Source organism: Drosophila teissieri, chromosome 3R, assembly GCF_016746235.2.
Source record: "Drosophila teissieri strain GT53w chromosome 3R, Prin_Dtei_1.1, whole genome shotgun sequence".
Classification (NCBI taxonomy): Eukaryota; Metazoa; Arthropoda; class Insecta; order Diptera; family Drosophilidae; genus Drosophila; species Drosophila teissieri.
In genome coordinates this window covers 20,250,866-20,271,965 of record NC_053032.1, presented here as the reverse complement: position 1 = coordinate 20,271,965, position 21,100 = coordinate 20,250,866, and the positions used below count along the sequence as shown (strand labels likewise).

The following is a 21,100-nucleotide window of genomic DNA, read 5'->3' as shown; positions in this document are numbered from 1 at the left end:
TCATGCCATTTGCACCTTGCCATTTCCCCCGGTTGAAATTTGTTCTCTTTATTATTATTTCCACGCTGCTGCAAATTATATATATTTATTTTCAGGGCTATTTCGCAAATGCAGCGATACTAACACTAATGCCAGGCGGCACTTGTGCTTTGATCCCGGCCAGCCGGTTTTTCATTAGCCGGCTAAACTTTTCAATTTGCCCCACAGAAGGCACACACTTTGAACTCTCCTCGGACTTGGAATAGGTAAGCCAAGGATATAGTATATGGATGTATATGCTGTGATGCTGTGATGTGTGTAGAACATATCGCCTGAGCTGCTGATGGACACACAATGCTGCTGGGACGCATGTGTGTGATTCGGATCGCATTTAAAATACCGTTATGTCTGTCTGTCAAATTTCCCATTTAAAGTTTTTCCTGGAGCTGCCAGCAGAGCTTGTGTAACCATTGCTACTCCAATCTGGCACTCGAGTGGATGTGAATGTGGATGTAGATGTGGGAGGCTGGGAGGCGGTACGAAAACTTTTCCATTTTCATTTCCATTCCATCATGTGGCACGGATGGACGGGATGGGTGCGAGTGTAGCTGTGGATGGTGGCAAGGCTGGATGGCTGAATGGCTGGGTCGTCATCTCTGCCGGCTCACTTAAATGTCTACACAGCCATCACGGAGCAACATACAAAAGGTGAGCCGGCTGCATTGGGCTACGACAACTGGATGGAGTAAATAAAATAAACCAAGTTTGCATTTACGCAACGAGCTCCCCGCCAGCTGCATCCTTGCATCCTTGCATCCTGGCATCTTTGCATCTCTCTATCTGAATGTGATTCAGAAACTGCGTTTGCAGCTGCAACTGCAACTGCATCTGTGTTTATTCTGCAACGTCTCCAAGGAGGCAGGTAAAGGGTGCTTGATGAGCATCATCGTTCTGCGGAGGGCAATCCACTTTGCAGCAGCGGCACAAGTGGAAAAATACATTCTGAATAGGACCCCCCCCTTTCCAAGCAGCATAAATTATGAGAAAACAGAGAAAAGGTTGAAGCCTCGGGTATACATTTATATGGTAATATAGACTTTATTTATAGTTTTTGAAAAATTTTACAAAATAATCAAATATACATACACATACGGTTTCTAGTCACATATACATTCAATACCGAAAATGTTCTGGTGTGGGGTTAGCATTATAATTACTTTAAAGTAGATTTGGTATTTCTTGTTGCATTTAACAAAATCAGATAACTATAACTAAGCTGTAAATTACACATACAAGTAACGGCTCGATCGCTATATCAGGTGTATATATACTGAGTACCGACTTCATCATCCTCCTCCTCCTAATCATCATCTTCATCATCATCATTTAGCTAACTTATCGATGGGCTCCAGTCGCCGGACCAAAGCAACTTTTGAGTGGGAATCGGTTGGGGGAATTGGGAGGTTTATAAGTGGGGAGAAGTTTGGGATTTGGATTTAACGTTATCTGTGGCGTTTTGTAATATTAATTGTATCGCTTGTTGCACATCCATTTACATTCACATTAACACAAATTATATTTCACTGTAATTCACTTTTCGCTTTGTGTGGCCAATCGTTCGACAGCTGTATTAATTACACATATGGCTCTATGCTAAGTTTTTGTTTTGTATTCGGTTATTTAACCACCTCATTTAATGCTAGAAAAGCTGAATGCGTATCTTGTATGTGGCTGAGTTTTATAATTAATTAAATGTTACTTTCCTATACATTTATTTATATGTAGGCGTCATCATTGTCGTTAATCTCATTACAATATTCACTTAACCTCTAGCTCATACGTGACTCATTCGACTTGGATGCTGGTCTTCTGGTCTTTGGTTTTCGATTGCCGAAATGGATAATTCAAGGGTGCCGGAGAACCAAACGAGAAAGGTGCCATTTGCGTTCTGAAGCAACAATACGAGTATCGAGTTTTGAGTATCGAGTATCGAACTGTAAGTACATGTATATCATGAGATTTCGAATGACTGTGGTGCACTATATTTACATAAAACAACCTTGGCCACACCCACTGTTCGGTGTACGAGATTAAGCCCGGCAAGTTCGGGAATTCATTTATATATATTTATAATTATTACTGTTTGCGATACACTGTTATTTAGCTATAGCACTGCTTCCCCCAATCAATCATATTTATTTACACTTACGCACTAATTGTAATCCAATAGCCATGCGGAAGCTGGCATTGCGCTGCCATTTTTGTGTGTAGATTAATTTACATACCAAATCAATAGGTCTGTTGACTAATTTAATTGCATTTATGCGGTCAATTAAGCTACTTAGCGCTACATACATACAAATTGCAAAAAGCTAGAAAACTCTATCTGCCGTCTGCCGTCTGCTGTAAGCCATTCAAATGCACTGCGTCTCGAATGATGCAAATATTTAGAGCTCTGAATTCAGAATTTGACTAAAATGCATGTGGTGTGTGGCGTGTGCAGTGGCAGTGCCATATCCGATAACTAGTTTATGCATTTATGTATTAATTAAATGAACTAGCCGCATAATGCTACAAAGTACTCCACACACCGCCAGCTCTTTAAACTCGAGTACGTTACGTTACTAGTTGTAGTTTAAATGTGTTTCTTCGCTCGTCGAGTGACTTTTTCTCATTCTTTGGTGCAGTTTATACCTAGGAGTATGCAATAAAATCTATGTACAGTGGGTTCCTTTTCTTTTTTCCTTATTTTTGAGTGCTGGAATGGTCGGCAAATGTGGGTGTAGTGAATGTATGGGCTTCATGGGTCCTAGTTTGAACAGTTGCATGCTCTTTTACATTGATTGTTACATGTATAATGTATGGTTCCGTTTTGCGTTTTGCGTTTCTTGATTCTTGCTTAATTCACTAAAACTTGCTTGAGAACGAATTGAGTTCGAATCGAACGATGAGAAATGCTTATGTCTATCATAAACGACTAGAGTGTTGTGCAGGACCGCGATATCCTTGGGAATCCTTGGGTATCCAATCTCCTTTCGGCTGTCCCAGATCAATGTCAATCGATTCGCTTTACTGTGCTATTGGCGGTGAAAATTCGTAACTCAGGTCGAATCAGAACTGGAAAGCAATTAGGCCACGAGCAGGCTCAGAGCCAAAGTGGCGGAACTCAGGGCCAGAAGGCCCAGTTTCTGTCGGTTGATGGCGCTGCTGCCGTAGAAGGTGACGCTCAGATCCCTCATCTCGTTATCTGCAATAAAGATGGATTGCATTCGCTGTTATTAATCCACTCGGCAAGGCATCGAAAAGAAATGGTACATAGAAACCCATATCGCAATATCGCAATATCGCACACGAATGTGTGCATTTCCATATTCATTGCTCTATATATGGTCGTAAAACAAATTGGTCGGGCATGCAAGTCAACAGATTGAAATGTACTCAATGGCTATGGATAGTGGATATGTGGATATATAGATATATGGATATATGGATGTATATATGAAATACACCTCGCCAGGACAAACACGCACACATGCACACACCTGCCATCTAAACGGACTTTGAATGGCATACATTAAAACTTGTTTTCGACTCTCTCGCCTACGTAGTTTTCTGTTTTTGATCGAGCATTGAAATGGCAACGGAAATGGCACGCCAAATAGTTGGTAAACTGTCCGGACAAACGCATTCAAATATGTACACCTATATGGTATTTGGTTTATTTCCCGATTTTATTTTCTTATTATTAAATTGCTATATTTCAGTTATTCCGTATGGCTTAGCGCAAATACTGGGCTGTGTGTGCACAAGGTATTACAAAACAAATATCATGCAGATAGAAACATGCAAAGAGTTATATATATATATAGAGAGAGAGTGAGAGAGGCAGACATACAGATTAAGACAGAGAGAGAGATAGATAGAGAATGAGAGTTAGAAAGAGAAAGAGTTGGAGGGAAGACAGAGAAAGAGTTAGAGCGAGACTAACCTGACAGACCGTGATTCAAAAAGGTTGACAGATCGACAGGTCCATCTGCAATTAGTACGTGTAGCAGTCGTTGAAAGTTAGGATAGTTGAAAGTGGGGATAGTGCGATATGGATGGTTGCAGGGGCCTACGGTGCTGGCAGTATTTGCAGTGAGTACCCCCCAAAAAAACACACATCCTGCCGATATTTAAATCAAATACATGCGGGCAAATAAATCATTAACGCTTAAAATGCAATCTGCAATCAGGCGGATTTACTTTTGCGCCAACGACTGCGATTGCGACTGCGACTGCGAATGCGACTGCGGATGCAGATGGCCAATCAAGTGGGCTGCTACAGCAGGCAAGTGGGTGGGTTGGTCAGTCCAGGCATTCCACGGATGCTTGGGTACTCAGATACTCAGATACGCGGATACGCGGCAGCCAGATCATTTCGTTAAGGCCGCCAATTAAAATGGCAACGTGCTGCATCTGTCAATAATGACAAATGAGCATTTGGCCACTGAAGTCGGGCCTCAAAGGGCGTATCTGACTCGGTAAACACCCGTAAATGAGGCGACCTACGGACCAGGATCAGCTCCTCCTGCCTGCCCGCATATACACATTTATACATATATTTATATATATAGTTGTATCATCGATTTTAATGAAATGTCCTGGCTGCCAGGGACATCGACTTCTTTATCTGCCGCTGTCGATAGCCGCACTGTCACAAGTTGCGGGCGAATAAATCTTATAAATATTTGATGGCCTGCCAGCCAGTCGGCAGCGACATATCTAAAGCACACACATCTCTTGGATGCTCCAAATGCACCCCTTATTCCCTCCCCCCGGCAACTAGAAAGGATGCCGCCCCTCCCACGCCCCCAGTGATTGCTGACACTTTTAATAGACAGCCAACATCGGACTCGCCTCCGGTTGGAAGCTGCTTTCTGGCGAGGAACGGGGGCAGCGAGGCGGTGGCAAGTGCCGGACGTGGTATCAATGTAGGTTGCATGTTGCACACGTGTTTGGCCAGCAACCAGGACAGCTTATCTATCAAGGCATCTGGGTTGCCAACGCCTCGCAACATGACAACTTTCATTTTCGAACTCCTGCGTACAATTGGCTATGCAGAGAAAACGAAGCTGTCTTGAGCATGTCGTACAAGGATCAGGAAAATATGAACACCACACACTTTTCAAAAGCCATTAAAATATAGCCATGCAATATGAACTGAATGTAGTACTTATATATACAAATCTCCCAAAGTTGGTTCTTAATGTACTTTTTGATACCTTTGTACAACAACTTTCGATGCAAGTTGAGAGTTTCTTCTGTCTGTGCATCAAATGCTGCCAAATCGCTCTCGTATGTCTCTATTCATTTGGCCATTTAGTCGTCGGCCGCTGGCTGTTGGCTGTTGACTGTTGGCGGTAAAGCGACTAAGAAAAATGGCCGACGGGCAATGCACACGGATACTCCCTCGGCATTACCATATAAATTCCCCAACTGTCAACATAAAATAAAAGCAAATTGTCAATTGCGGTGCCAGCTAACGCCGGCAATTTTGTAATGAAAACAGACGCGGCCACGTACCCGTGATGGCGCAAAGGATGCGGCATCGCAGGATGGCAGGATGCTCGTTTGGAGGATGCAGCAGCAGCAGCAGCAGCTGGACTCGTGGCCATGTGGCCGACTGGCTAATGCGTCCCGACCAATGCCATCCCCATTCCCATTCCCAGCCCACTGCCCATTCCCCAATTGGCATCGCAGTGCCCTGCTGTCGTGACGACTTTTATTGCTTGCGGTTGGCGGCACAAAACCGTAACGTCACTTGTGATTTCTCGTTTGCGCAGCTAAATAAGCGCGCAGCCATCGATGTCGCCGCAGTGGCGAGTGGGTCCGCTCCGGGTACGGTTTTCGGCACCTGTCCGGTTTCGGACCCCGCCACATCCCCACATCCCCGCCACATCCTCCACATCCTCCACATCCTCCACATCCTTTACATCCTGGCCATGCGGCACATCGCCCACATCCTACACGCGCTTTTCACGTTATAGCATTGCGGTGCGGCAACAAATACAAATGGCCGAATGCAATCGACATGGACGGACGCGGATTTGCTGGTCTGCCCTTACACAGCGACAAAAGAGGTGCTAGTTTAAAGTCTAGTTGAGTTGCATTTGCATAGGAAAAAGTTTCATTACAGATAAACTAGTTGAGTTCCTTTGAGTTGCATTGGCATAGGAATAAGTTTCATTATCGATTCTATGTGCGTTTTAATTTGATCATTTCCTTCAATGCTTGTTTTTCTCTCTGTGTAAGGACGTTGTTGTGCTGTCCTGGCACTTTTTTGTTGCCGCTGCCCGTAAGTACAGCAGGCAAATCCGATTTTTCGCACAGGTGACACGATGGTCGTGGTGGCATAGCCCAAGCCTGGGGCTGTGCTGCTAGTTTATTAGAGACTCGCAAAACGCAGCAGCGGCTGCCTCACCGCGGATTTTCAAGTTTGGCAACCCGGCAGCGACATTGCAACAATGCTCCACCAGCGGACCAGTGGACCGATGGACCAGTGGCTCGTTTGTCGCCGGCTGACCGCACGGATTTGGCTCTCCATTATATCTGGTTTGTTTTATTCCAGGGTTTGGAGTGGTCCCTAGCCCTGCGACCCTTAAAGTCCAGATTAAAGCTCATACTTATGCTGCCATAGCAGCATAATGCAGTTTCACATTCCTTTGTATGCAAGCACTCAGCGCTTGTGGCCGGGAACTTCAGCAACAGTGTCTCGGTGTCTCAGTTGTTTGTGCCCCAAAGTCCGCCCGTTTTGTCTGTGGCTCCTCCAAAAGCTGGAGCTGCTTGGTGTTGGGCTGGCATTGTGGGACCTGCACTTTACATAAACATAACATTCACGTGGAGAATTCGCATTACACATCGTGCAAGTTGCAACTGCAACTGAGAGCAGCGCGGTGCTATTTTTGCCTGTGTGCTTGTTATGCTGCCACTACAAAACTTCGGCCGGCTCTTGCCTCATTTTCTCCCAGCTTTTCTCGCATTTTTTTCCTCTCTATATGTGTGTGTGCCTTGGCAAACTTTCCAACTTACATGGAGGCAAACAAAAAAAATCAACAAAAAAGCAAGGAAAAACAGGAAAAAAAGAAAGGAAAGGAACGCAAAAAGCGATGACGCTGCTGCAGTTGTTCAGCGGGGCCTCGACTAAAGTATTCCCAGCGGCAGCACAAAAGCTTCAAACGCACAGGGGAGGGTCCTGGAGAAAGCGAAAGGGGGAGTGGTGATAGTAGTGGTGGTGGTGGGTCTGGTGCCGGAGGACACGATGGCCGCCATCGCCGACTAGGACGAGTAAATTGAAAGTTTTTGAGCAGACGCTCAGTGCCAGGAGCGGCGACGTCGCCCCGACGCATTCGCATTCTAAAGGACATGCAGTAAGGGTCCACTTTGTCATCGTTTGAATGCCTTGTTGCTGGTGTTGCTGCTGCTGGAGTTGCTGCTGTTGCGTTTGCTATTGCTGTTATTGCAGCAGCTCCTCAGTTGGCAGTTTCAGCAAGTTTTACGCAACTTTCAACGAGTCTTTCATTTTCTGATATTCCTCACTGGCAAACGTCCGCCCAATGCCCACTTTTCGCGCACAAACATCCGCATTCACACACCATCGCGCTGCCTGCTTACTTTATGCTGTAATTTTATTTAACTTCTTTTTTGCTTTATGTCGAGTATTTTTTCGCGTGCACAAAATGCATTATTTTTTATATCTCTATGTGCTCCACGTAACCCCTGACCCCTGTGCCCTGGCCCGCGTGCTCCACTGTCGTTACTATAACTGAACTCCATGATGTAAATGGCTGCATACCTGGCGGGGAGTCTATTCTACTATCCCATCCTATTCCACCCTCCTCCTCCTACTCCACCTGCCATCCACGCATTGGAGCTTTGACAATGGCAACACATACAAACACACACAAACGCACACACAAAAACAATGGCAACAAGGATAATATCAGCGACACAATGGGTCGCGATGGCAGACGAAGTATCGTAAAAATTAAATGCACTTGGAGCCCATTCGCAATGTGGATAATATGGCTGAGGAAAATCGAAGTTGATATGCCCTTTGGGGCTCCTTAAGCTGACCCATTATGTGCCGCATAAATTGTCCTTCTAAGCTGTAATGATAGCTTTCATTGTGCGGATACAGATCTTGGCTCGCATCTGCCATTAAAATATAATTTCTTTGAGCTAGTAGCATGCTGTATACTGTATATGCATAAAGCTCCCCATAAGCTGATAACTTTATATTAACTCCAAGTTAATATCAGTAGTTTAACCACCAAAGAAACCACCTTTTCCTCCACTTTTCCCCTTTTACTTGTTGAACTTCCCATTGGCTTTACTGTACAAAGTGCTATTGTTTCAGCAAACGTCACTGGCAGCTGGAAAGTGTCTACCTGTGGAAGCGCGTCATATTGCGGATGCAAGGTTCTTAAATGGAGTCCGAATGTGAACTGCAGGCAGCGCTCAATTGGCATTTTCTTACCCTTAGTGGCCAGGATGGAGCAGGAGTCCTGCGGAGCCACCTTGCTCTATTTTCAGGACACGTTTACGTGGCGAGGTGCACAGGTAAATGAACTGCTGATATTTCTGTGACTGCCTGCTGTCTGCCCTTCTCTCTCTCGACTTGTGCCAGTGTGTGTGTGTGTACATATAGTATGGCAGTCTAGGACAATTCTCGTCCTTTAGTGTTACGGTTATTGTGCGAGGATTGTTGTTATGACACTCCGGGCTCATTAGTTGCCGCTTTGCTCGATTGCACCACGCTGAAGGACATGGAAGTGGAGGGGGTGTGGCTGCTGCGGTTATTATTGCATCGCATGCTCGGTCACTAATTGCGTAAATTGTTTACGTTTCGAAAATATAATGAAGTCATTTCCATTAGCACAAAGCGCAGCCATAAATTGCCGCCAACGAAGTTGCCATTCGCATCGATGGCGCGCTCTGCAATGGCATTTCAATGGCGCGTAATGAAGTTGGAGGCGCAAGGACCTTCGCGTATGCCAGCATCTTATGCGGATACATGTGCGCCACAGCCAGGACGAGGACCAGGACCAGGACCAGGACCAGGACGAGGACGAGGATCGTCAAAAGCAACACGTCTTGCCGGCAGGCGACATCGATAGCATTTCACCATTTCGCGGCATTGAATGGCTGGCGAAGGGAAAGCCGTTTCCCTTTTGTGCAGTTGGTGCGTGCGCCGCATTCACGTTTTGCTTTATTAAATTTTCACCGCTTCGCTTTGTCCCTGCCGGCTTTTCCGGCTGGCAGTGTGTGTGAGTATTTCACTCACCATGTGCGTGTTTATTGCATATTTCTTTTGTTATTGTTCTTATTGCTGTTGTGGCTGGCTGTTGCCACTGCATATTTATGCGTTTGTTTGCCCCAAGAACGGGGCACAGAAGACCCATCAGCGTAACTGCAACAGCCGCAACGGCACTGAACCGTGCACTATTTGCATTTGCATGCATTTCACATGGCAGTGGCAGTGACTGTGGCAGTGGCAGTGGCTGTGGCAGGGGCAGAGGCAGTGGCATGGCAGCCAAAAGATGGCAAAAGACAGCGGATCTGGAGCCGGCGCCGCCAAATGTGCGTCATTTGCATGGAAAATCGCTTTTCTGTGCGCGCCACATTTCACGCTGGCAGTCCTACGTTTTCTTCACTTTTCCCAGCCGTTTTTCCTCCCCCCCTCTATCTCTCTCTCTCTCTTGCACGCTTTTCCAGCTGCCCGAATTCCGTATGCAACGCAACAATAGTTTTGCATATAAATGGATTTCGAGTGTGCATTTAGATCTACCCACCTTTCCAACTATCTACCTGGTCGGGCAGCCATCGACGCAGTGCATCTTTGTTTATTTATCGCCGTCACGAAGGTGACTTTCAAGCAACTCGGCAGGACTTCCGGTCTCGCCAGCCATCCAATTAGCGCCGCCTTGTGCTCCTTTTTGATTTTTCACCCTCATTATGCAGCGTCAAGACTGCGCGCCATCAATTAGTTATGCACACACATGCAGATTTTCTCAACCGCAAATTTATCAACTGGCAGTCAAAGTAACTGCCAACGTGGCGTATACTTGATGCGGAACGAGGTTTGGACCTTATTTACTCAAGATCCTTTGGCTTCTGCCAATTATTGACATCGAAAGCAAAGAACTACCTCTCAAATATGTTTAAATACAAACACTCAAGATTAAAGGCATGGCAAATATTTAATTTTCGCTAGAAATCGATATAATAAAAATAATTGTCCAAATATGGATTGCCATGTCTCTTTGAACTCGTAAATTAATTTCCTAACGACTGGTAACCAAAATTGGCAATGTTAAATTTTTTCGATTTTTTGCAAATTTTGATGATGTTACCCCTTACAAAAAAGTGAAAATTCATCGAAAAATTTAATTTTCCCAAATCCATCAAAAAGGATAGGGAACGTTAGTATAGATAATTAGCTGCAAAAATCAGTAATTTTTTCAGCTTTAAGATTATTTTTGGTCAAGTTATGCTAAAAATATTGATCAAAATCCACTAATTTGCTATATAACGATTTTCAGAATTTTTCCTCACAAATGAATTCGTTTTTCAGCCATAAAATTTAAAATAATTGTCCAAAAATGGAATGTTATGCCTTTTTGAACTCATAACTTAATTTTCTAACGACTGGTAACCAAATTTGGCAATGATAGATTGGTTTGATTATTTGCAAGTTTTGATGATGTTACCCCTTACAAAAAAGTGAAAATTCATCGAAAAATTAAATTTCCCCAAGTGCACCAAAAAAGGATAGGGAACGTTAATATCGTTAATAAAAAATCCAATAAAAAATCAGTAATTTTTTCAGCTTTAAGATTATTTTTGGTCAAGTTATGCTAAAAATATTGATAAAAATCCATTTTCAGAATTTTTTCTCACAAATTGATCCGTTTTTCAGCCATAAAACTTAAGATAATTGTCCAAAAATGTAATTTTATGCCTTTTTGAACTCTTAACTTAATTTTCTAACGACTGGTAACCAAAACTAGCCATATTCATTTTTTTCGATTTTTGCAAATTTTGATGATGTTGCCCCTTACAAAAAAGTGAAAATTCGTAAAAAAAAATTAATTTTCCCAAATCTATCAAAAAAGGATAGAGAACGTTAGTATTAGTAATTAGCTGCAAAAATGTGTAATTTTTTCAGATTTAAGATTATTTTTGATCAAGTTTTGCTAAAAATATGGATAAAAATAGACTCAATTGCTATAAAACGATTTTCAGACTTATTCCTCACAAATAGCTCAGCTTTTCAGCCATAAAATTTAAAATAATTGTCTAAAAATTAATTGTTATGCTTTTTTGAACTCCGAACTTAATTTCCTAAGGACTAGTAACCAATTTTGGCAATGTTAAATTTGTTCGATTTTTTGCAATTTTTGATGATGTTACCCCTTACAAAAAAGTGAAAATTCTTCAAAAAAATTATTTTTCCCAAATCCATCAAAAAAGGATAGGGAACGTTAGTATGGATAAAAAACTGCAAAAATCAGTAATTTATTCAGCTTTAAGATTATTTTTGGTCAAGTTATGCTAAAAATATTGATAAAAATCGACTTATTTGCTATAAAACGATTTTCAGACTTTTTCCTCACAAATGGAATCCGTTTTTCAGCCATAGAATTTAAAATAATTGTCCAAAAATGGAATGTTATGCCATTTTGAACTCCTAACTTAATTCCCTAACGACTAGTAACCAAATTTGGCAATGTTAATTTTTTTTAATTTTTTGCAAATTTTGATGATGTTACCCCTTACAAAAAGTGAAAATTCATCGAAAAATTAAATTTCCCCAAGTGCACCAAAAAAGGATAGGGCCATTTAGTATTGGTAATTAGCTATACAAAACAGTAATTTATTTAGTTTTATGACCATTTTTGGCCTAATTATTGTAAAATAGCCATTCATAAATTCCGAACTTTGGCCATTTTAGGAACAAAAACTAATTAGTATTACTATTATTTTCTTTAGCAATATTTGTACTGCACATGGTAAAGCTTTCATACATATTTATTTAATAGTGCTGTGCCTCGCCCAATTAATCGATTGTGTTTGATACAACTTAATGATGTTCCTTTGGTGTGGTTTATACATAGTCATTTGAATGAGGAGCGCGGATGATCACTACTCAAAGAACTCATTAAGCTGCGATTTCTATTCGTGAGTGCACTAGGACTGTGTGTGATAACAGACATGCTGTGCATGTGCAAGGTGGTCTGAGTTTTCCGAGTTTTCCGAGTTGTCTGAGTGTCTGGGTGTGAAATGATTGCGGAAACTCTCCGTTGGCTGCGAAAACAAACGAGAAAGCGACGTGTTCACTTCACGCTTCACTGGCCCGCTGCAGCAATAAATTTAACTGCATTAAGTTATGACAGCTTGAACATGTTTTCTCCTCGGGGCTGCGATACAAAAGCGATTGGTGAATTTTATTCTTTGCTATTTTTATGGCTTGCCTCAACTGTTTGCGTGCTGCAGCTTCATTGTGATTTTTGTGGATTATCGGCGAAAGCAGCGCATAATACCAAATTATTATGCATACAGCCAGCAACAGAAATGCAAAGCACACAAGCAAATGGTATTCAATTGACCCACGGCTAGCCGAGGTAGTAATACCCTAAGGGGATTCAACATATTCAACGCCAATCAAATGGTACATGGATTTTTCTGTAATTTCGTGTAAGGGTATTTGTATTTGCATGATTGCCACACGGAAAGGTAAACGGGATGCTCTATTGTGTTTGCTAAAGCTACAAAGAACGAGTTATGGCAGTTGGCAGTTGGTCGGTACTTACCATTTGATGATGTGGAGAAGACGAAGCTGTTGGTCAAATCGCTCCATCCGTATCGATTCCTGAAATGGGAGAATGGGAGAGCCGTTTGCTGTATTAATCATGGAGCTCAGTAACATTACCGGTATTAATATGCAAATGAGTGCTAATGATGGCAGCTCCCCCGTTATGCGACCATAAATAATATTTCGAGTGCGCAAATTAGCCAGGTTGGCTCATCCGCAACGCACAGTGGGCTGTTGACTCCTTTAATCTATGCCATAGCATAGTGTGTAGTATGCCATGCAGACCAACTAATTGAACCACAGTGCGGCTTTAAACTCCCTACAGTAGTGGAGTGGAGTTTGGCTCCCATAATCTGACACCATCCGGACTCACCTGGACTGCACGGTGGCCTCGTAATGCTGATCGGGATCCAGGCCGCGTACCATGTAGCTCATGCCCTGGGCGTAGTGGTGCGAAACGGGCACCGCCGGCAGGACGACGTTGCGCCAGTCGTTGTGGCCCCAGTGCATCACGTTGCCGTAGCCGGAGTAGCTGCCGCTGCCAGACAGTCCCGACAATCCGGACAGTCCGCCCATGTTGCTGCCAATCCGATGCGCATGTAGCCCAGAGCCGTACATCTGGGACGACGAGGAGGAGGAGGACATCGACGAGGAGGATGAGGGCGAGTCGATGGCGTTGCCAACGACCTCGTGTCCTTGCGGCAACTTGCGGAAGGACAGCTTGTACTCCTCGATGGGAGAGTGCGAGTCGACGGCCCAGGAGATGTTGTATCTGAAAATGGAGGATGAAGTTGGAGTCAGTGACTGAGTGGGTGAGTCAGTGAGTGAGTGAGTGAGTGAGTGGCTTGGTTATCGCAAAGTTTTTCGCGTGCAACAGTTGGCGGGGGATTTATTCCGAGGCGCTGGCAATCAATATGTAATTGTTAAATTCTCCATTGAGAGCTTCAGCCACTGCAGTTAAGGGCAACACGCAGACGCCAGTCACGTCAGCAGCGAGAATCCAAGCTGCAGCTCCAAGATGCTGGCTGGATGCAATCGGGTGCAGGGGGTTGGAAATGGGGAATGGGGAATAGGGAGCCCCAGAGTGACAACAACAACGTAATCAATGGCTGACGACAATGGCTGGGTTAAGATACTGCGTATGAGCGAGGCAGCTATCCAGCCAGCAGCTTTGTTGTCCGGGCATCGGGAGTAAGGTATATGATGGGGTAAGGAGCTCGGGATTCGAGGTTCGTCGTCCGTCGTCCTGCGTTTGCTGTTGCTGCAATCTTAACATAATGCCCGCGCCCTCGCCTTTGTTGTTGGGTCCTTGTTTGCCCAGCTGCCCCGCATCTCGCATCTCGGAGCTCAGAGCTCGCATCTTGCATCTGGGTGCTTGGTTCCTGGGTAACTGAAACTGCTCGCACAATGCGTCCATTCAACCGAAAAGCCAACAGTCCTGCCACATTCTCAGCTCAAGTGTAAATGAAGTTATATGACCGACCACGACTCCCTCAGCTGGGTGCATTGTGCCGCGATTAGGAAGCCAAGTGAAGCATTTTTGGTCATTGCCCCCTCCCGTTTGGCTTAAAGGTTCAACACCCCTGCTAGTTGGCTAGTTGCTTTAAAGTCGCAGCAGCTCATTAGCTCAAGTTATTTATGGCCACACTCCACTGGAGCTGCTCAAGTAAACAACTAATTACGGATGCCCCACTTCGTCCTGGGATGTCGCAGAACGCCATTACCAAAGGGGCGCAAGTTCATTGCTTTGCGATAAAGTCGGCACACAATTTGAATGTTAATCAGCATTGGGATGCTGATGCCATACAGGACTTTCGTCCTCTTTGGCATCCTGTTTGTGTCGGCACGGCCCAGCATTTGTTTTGCTTTCGAATGTATTTTGTATGATTATTGGGCCATGCGAACTAATAACTTCCAAGTCCTGGGCACAATAAAAACATAAAACGCCAATCAGGAAACTTTTCGCATATAGCATAAAACTAACGCAAGCAATAAAAATGATTATTAACAATTGAAGAGCCGGCGACTGGCGCCAGACGGCCGAGAAGGCATCCCAAAAACCCCCCCCCCAAAAATCACCCAAAAAAACGGAGCAAAAGTTGGTTTTGCGTACTTTGTATGCTCGTTTCGGGCTTTTTGGTAGCTTAATTGCTGGCAGCAGTTTCCGGCGGCGGGGAATCAAACCAAATGAAACGAAATGAAATGAAATCAGCGCCAAAGTTGACATGGCCAAAATGTTCGCTTAGTTGCCTTTTTGCAAAGTTGCGTTAACGGGGCGTATGCGCAATGTGGCTGCTACGCTCGCTACGCAGCTCGAGCTTTTTTGACCGCTTTTGACGTTTTTCCAGCAGATTATTGGATTTCATTTGAGTTGAATTATTGAAAGGTGTAGCTAGCCTGGCCGACATCTTTTTGTGAAATAAAAAACAAAAAAAAACAAGCTGTAAAGCCATCTAGCTGTCGGTCTATCTGTGTCTATTTCTTCTGCCATTTCGTTCGAGTGGAGTGACATGAGATGTGAGCTTGTTTGTCGCTTGGCTGACTTTCCTCACACTTTCCCCGCACTTTCCCATATCCGCATCCATTCGCCTTTGTCTGCCTGTGCCCCTTATCTGTGTGTGTGTGTGTGTGTGTGTGTGTGTGTGAGTGTGCGTGGGTTTGATGACAGCTAATCCAATTAAAAGTTTCATACGTTACGTTTACGTATGCGCACTGGCGGCCCACTGAGTTGTCCGTCCAACTGTCCGTAATTCGGTTGCCATGTCAGTCAACGAAATTAATCTAATAAAGTTACTCAGTGCATCATCATCATCATCATCATGATCGTCATGAGCTGCCACATCTAGGGGCAGTGTCTAATGTCCAATCAGGCCGGAGCACCTAGCATTTTCAACGGATTTTGCATTTTATACTCAATTACAAAGTCGTGGCCCTGCACTCGTAATTAGCCCACCCAACTGGCTGGCATTGTCCAACTTGGCACGTGGCCATTCTCCAAACTCACATTCCCAACCCACTTGGAATCGAAATCTTACCTGTCCTTGTACTGACTGATTGGCGGTGAATTAAAAACGGCCACGTTCGGTTTTCCGCTCAACTGGAGGGTCTTGCGTGCCTTTCCCAGCTGATTTTCCGCCACACAGGAGTAGTTGCCAAAGTCCTGCGGATGCACTTTGCGTATAATCAGCGTGTGCCTGGATCCTCGCGTCTCCATGATGTGCCGCTCCGTGGTATCCAATTGCATGGTGTCTTTGAACCAAATTACCTGTAAATAATTGAAAACTTGGTCAATCGAGGCGAGCACGAGCACGAGTTTCCAACTGGCAACTGCCAACTGGAAACTGGCAACTACTGGCAAATGTGGGTGTGTGTCCAGGTGCGTGATTGCGTTTCACCCGGTGTACCCGTGACTCTCAGGTTGCCCCAGGTCGAGGTTGAGTTCTGTGGTCGAGTGTTTTCGGTGCGGGGCGGGGGGTTTTGGGCGGACGAGGTAAGTTCACCATTTGGTGGGAAGGGGGGCAAAAGTTAAGACGATTTGCGGCGAGAGTACTTCCACTGGCACTTCGTGCGGCTGTCACTTGAGCGTCAATTAAGCGTAATTCCTGTTGAAATTGAAAACCAGATCGACGTGCCCCACCGACGCTTATTGATTTCCCATCAGATTTTTACCACCCCCCCCCCCCAATAAGAGTTGTGGCCAACTGGCGTCTGGCATGAAATTCATCTTCGATTCGGCAACGGATCCGTATTGTTTGTACCTATTTGTTTGCAACATATTTTCGCCAGCCAGCCGACGACGACAACATGTTTTGTGTGTCAAGTGCGAGTCCCGAATCCTCTGCAAACACATCCCGAAAAAGGACTGGAGTGTGTGTGTGTGTGTGTGTGTGTAGGGACTACACAACTACACAGACAGCGGAGGACCGTGCGTGTTTTGCAAATGAATTGAGGGCGCGAGTCACTGCAGCGCCGGGCTGTCGCCGCGCTGACAGCTCGTAGACAGGATACGCCAGCGTAGGGCCAGGATACGGCCAGGATGGGGCAGGATACGGCCGGATACGGGCCGTAGTCGGCAGATAAGCAAGGACAGAACGCACGAATTAACAGGGGATACGGGCAGCACCAAATTCCAAAAGCACCACGAGCACCAAAAGCACCACGAGCAGCAGGTACTCGATGCCATGGCGCACATACCGAAATCCAATCTCCAGTTCCCACAAAGGCGCAAATATTAAAACAAATAGAGGCAAACGTAAAAACAAGATGAGAATGAATGGTGGGGTTTGGAGGGATAGTAGCCAGCTATCTGTGGCATTTCTATTTGCAAGTCTAGTATTTATTTGCTCCTATTTGGCTGGATTAGTTAACGCTGGCGGTGCTTTGCCGCATATTCCATTAAAATGACTGTCAGCAGTGCATATGTGTTGTCATATTTTCCACTCACACCAGCGCGCCTGTCTAGCATTTTCACCCATTTCCCACCATTTCCACGCATTTCCACCCATTTCTACCCATTTCCCGATGTACGTGTGCAGTCGTAAATGTTTTTTTGCCCATGCCGTTATTTGTCCAAAATGTTGATGTTTGCGTTTTTCGCCTTTGTTGCTTTTGTTTCTAACCCACTAGCTGGCAATGCTGTTGATTTTACGCTTCCCTTAATTTAAGCTCTAGTTTTGGGTTACCCACTCCACTTGACCACCACTATCATCAGCGGTTAGAGAAATTGTCTTGGCCTCGCTGCTTCAACCGTGCGTAACGAGGCATAAGTGTTGACGTGGCAGAAAAATGGCCAGGAATTATTTTATTTGATAGCTAACTGAATTAATTGCTCCACGGATGGGGCAATTGATTGCCTCGGAGTGCTGTGTGCACTTCATTAATAGATCCACGCAAATGTGGCGCCAATCAATCTTTTGCACTTGCGCTTAATTTTCAATTGGAAGAGGAAATCGATGCGAAGCAAGAAACTTGGCTGGAACTCTGAAGCTGGCCGAAACAAAACAAACCGAAATGAGACGAGAAGTAGCGCCAAGAAATTAGCATTGATGAGCAGCAAAGCGAGAAATACCAATCAACACTAATCAGCCAAAAAGGAAAGAAAAGAAAGTAAAAGAAGGGAAGAGAAAAGAAAGCAGAAGAGTATATGCGTGCCTCAGCCAACTCGCATTCCGTCTTTCCTGTTCAAGGATCCCGAGTCCTGGCCACCAGCTCCTCTTCCCTTCCGTTTCGTCTGGCAATCTATTATGCAATACCTTCGCTCGCTGGCACGGCGGAAATTGCCAAAGGAAGAGTGTTGTTAGATGGGTGGCAGCTGCGAGTGAAAACGCGCTAAAGAACAAAAACAAAAAAACAAGAAAACAAAAAAGAAAATCGACCGAGAGCCAAAGTAATAATTGCAAGAGGCATGTGGGAATTACGCATACGCCACGTTGGCACGCACATAAGAGAGTTGCGTGTGGCATCGCCGCTTTCCTTTCCGTTTTTTTTTTCTTTTTTTTTTGTTTTTTGCTGGTGTTACTGGTGTCGCTGTTAATGGCCACAGTTTGACTTAAGTTGTTGCCAACACCAATTGGTCAGAGCCCCGGCAGAACCACAGCTGCTTCCCGAAAGTTGGCGCCCAGGGAAAAGCTAATAGAAATTAGATAATGACAATAAATAACTTTGGCGTAATTAATGACAGTAGTTAAACAGCAGTTTAGAGTGCTGGCCTACCATGTCATTAAGTCTATAATCGGGCCATCTCCTCAGACATTACACACTGCCGCATGCCACATGTTGCACACAGTGAAATCGAATTCAAAGTTTGGTATATCCTTGTGGCTTTAACCTAATTTCAACGGACATTTTATTGGGTTAACTAATTGTGGAGTTTAATGTTTGATATGCATTAATCCCCTTTTTGTTTAAATAAATGGTATAAAGCTTTCAATTGGAATTTGGGTATTACAAATGAAATGTAATATTCAGGTACCATTTCTAGCACATGAGCACATGAGCACATAAGTAATGCAAAGTATTTATTTAGCTAATCTGAAAACCCTTCATGAAGCCGTCTGCTTTGATTCCATTCTGATTAATTACGACTTAAATCGTGTGTATATCGAGTAGTTTTTGTAGCGTTGTGATGGCAAGTAAGCAATTTCCAGTCCGACGAATCTTCCAATTATCTCGCAATTTTGTGCCATCTAAACAGCTCATTTTGGATCGGGCCAATAGGCCAACTTGCAGTCCTTCCCAGCCCGGGCACAAAAACTCATTACGTGCGCTGTGTGTTCGTGTGTGTTCGCCTGTGTGTGTGTGTGTGTGTAAATGTGAAGAAAATTACCAATTTGGAAATTAATTTGCAAAATAATTAAAAGCCATAGAAGCGGCATGGCAGCCTCCACTTTCGCTCGCTGATGAGCGATGAAAGCTCATCAGAGTGGGTCCTTGTTTAGGACGGCGGGTGGTGTGTGTGTGTTGGTGTGGGTGTGGGTGTGGGTGTGCATGTGCTGGTGTGGGAGTGGGAGTGGGTGGGTGGTAGGGCACCAGTGGCTGTCCAAACGGTCGCCCATTAATGCTGTTAGCTGCTGACGTTGATGGCTCTGTCAAATGCTGCTGCATGTTTAATGCGTCCGACATCGATGACGGCGACAACATCGTTGACAATACTGCCACCGCCGCCGCCCGATGACGTTGATAATGATGTTGTCTCATTGCCGTCGCTCATGTTAATGACAATTGCTCTAATGACTTTGTTGCCGCCGCCCGTTGGTTGCTTGCTTGCTTGCGTGGAGTGGCACACACACACAGAGACAGAGAGACACACGGACAGAGCTTAGAGCATGTTTATGATATTCATTATGCAACAAATCGACAATATCAATGGATTATGAATATGCCAGACTTGGACTCGTGGTGCAATGCGTAATTAATATGTAAATATGCGCATAAGTGCCAATGCATGGGCGGCAGTCTGGGAATGTCAGCATATATGTACCTATATACATATATATATGGAGTACCTTTCAATGCGCGCTAAATAATTAATATGGAGCCCCCGTGTGGCGATGTTTGCGGTTTTTCCGCATCGAACTGCCTGGATATCGTTGACAAGACATAATTAAAATTGCACGCCGCACAAGAACAATCCGCACAATGATGTATATGTGCACATATACGTATACGTATAGCTATTATTCGCATCAGGAGTCATTAGTTCATTGGCTGCCGATCATTTGCACCTTTGTGCCATTGCTAAAATTCCGTCAGCGATGGAAATGAGAATGAAAATGCTATGCAACAGATTTGTGACCGTAATTACAGTACATGTGGCATGCCACAGATATTTGCAACCACTTTCCCCCTCTTATCACGCTAATTAAACTGACCTTTGGCTCGCTGCAGAGTTTACATGCCAATGAATTCCTTAATTAAGATTTTTTGCATAACAAAAAAACAGGAAACCAAAACCCTGCTCTGCAGCTAATCAAAAAAACTTTCTGTGTCTGTGGCACACACTTGAAAATTGTGTATATATGCGGTTGCAGGTGGAGCAGAGTCAAGTACTTGGAGGGAGGCTCGTTACAAAAAAAAAAAAGCTCCAAAAAACAAGCGAAAAGGAAGCGTTAAATTGTATACACTTAGCCACAGGGATACAAAAATAAAAGAAAAGCTTAACATAAAAAAATGGCAAAGGGGGAAAAGCATTAAATGAATGAAGGGAAAATGACGAACTGCGGCCAAAACGAGGAGCGAGCGGCGAGGGGCAAGTAAATGTAAAAATTGCATGCGGAAATGCCATTCTCAAAGACTACTAAATGCCACGCCCACCCTGCCCGTTGCAACCGCCCACAGCTCCGTCAACTGGCGATGGCGATGGCAATGGCGATGGCATGCACAATGCAAAGCAGGAGGCGTTGACGTTGACGCTCGGCTGCAGGGGGTTAAAACGAGGCAGTGCGGCCAGCGAAGGGTTAAGGGTCCAGTGGCGCAGGGGGACAGGAGGGGGGGCAGTGGCACAGGGGGGCAGCGACTATAATGAAATGTGTCGGACAGAGCAAATAAAAGGAACCAGCTAGCTGGCAAATAAATAGTTACGCTGTTCGCTGGAAAGCAGTCAACTCTTTGCGGCCACAAAACGAGGGCCGAAAAAACCAAAAAAAAAAAAACGAAAAAAAAGAAGAGGAGAAAATGTTAAAAATTAAATAGCATAAAAACTTAATGCGCTGTCGGAAAATTCGTGGAACGGGCCCAGGAGTCGCTGACGGGACGGACTTACCACGA

At 44.6% G+C, this 21,100-nt stretch overlaps 1 protein-coding gene across 1 annotated transcript in view; it reads right to left on the bottom strand.

The window, feature by feature from the left end:
* Nucleotides 1–1,145: 1,145 nt before the first annotated feature.
* LOC122620369 (leucine-rich repeats and immunoglobulin-like domains protein 1) overlaps nucleotides 1,146–21,100 on the bottom strand; it is a 129,896-nt gene continuing 109,941 nt past the window's right edge. Inside the window, exons 9-12 of the mRNA XM_043797797.1 lie at nucleotides 15,871–16,100; nucleotides 13,209–13,607; nucleotides 12,834–12,892; nucleotides 1,146–3,226 (exon numbers count right to left, since the gene is read on the bottom strand). Coding sequence (XP_043653732.1) covers nucleotides 3,108–3,226; nucleotides 12,834–12,892; nucleotides 13,209–13,607; nucleotides 15,871–16,100 — 807 coding nt within the window. The 3' untranslated portion in view covers nucleotides 1,146–3,107. The remainder of the gene's footprint in view (nucleotides 3,227–12,833; nucleotides 12,893–13,208; nucleotides 13,608–15,870; nucleotides 16,101–21,100) is intronic.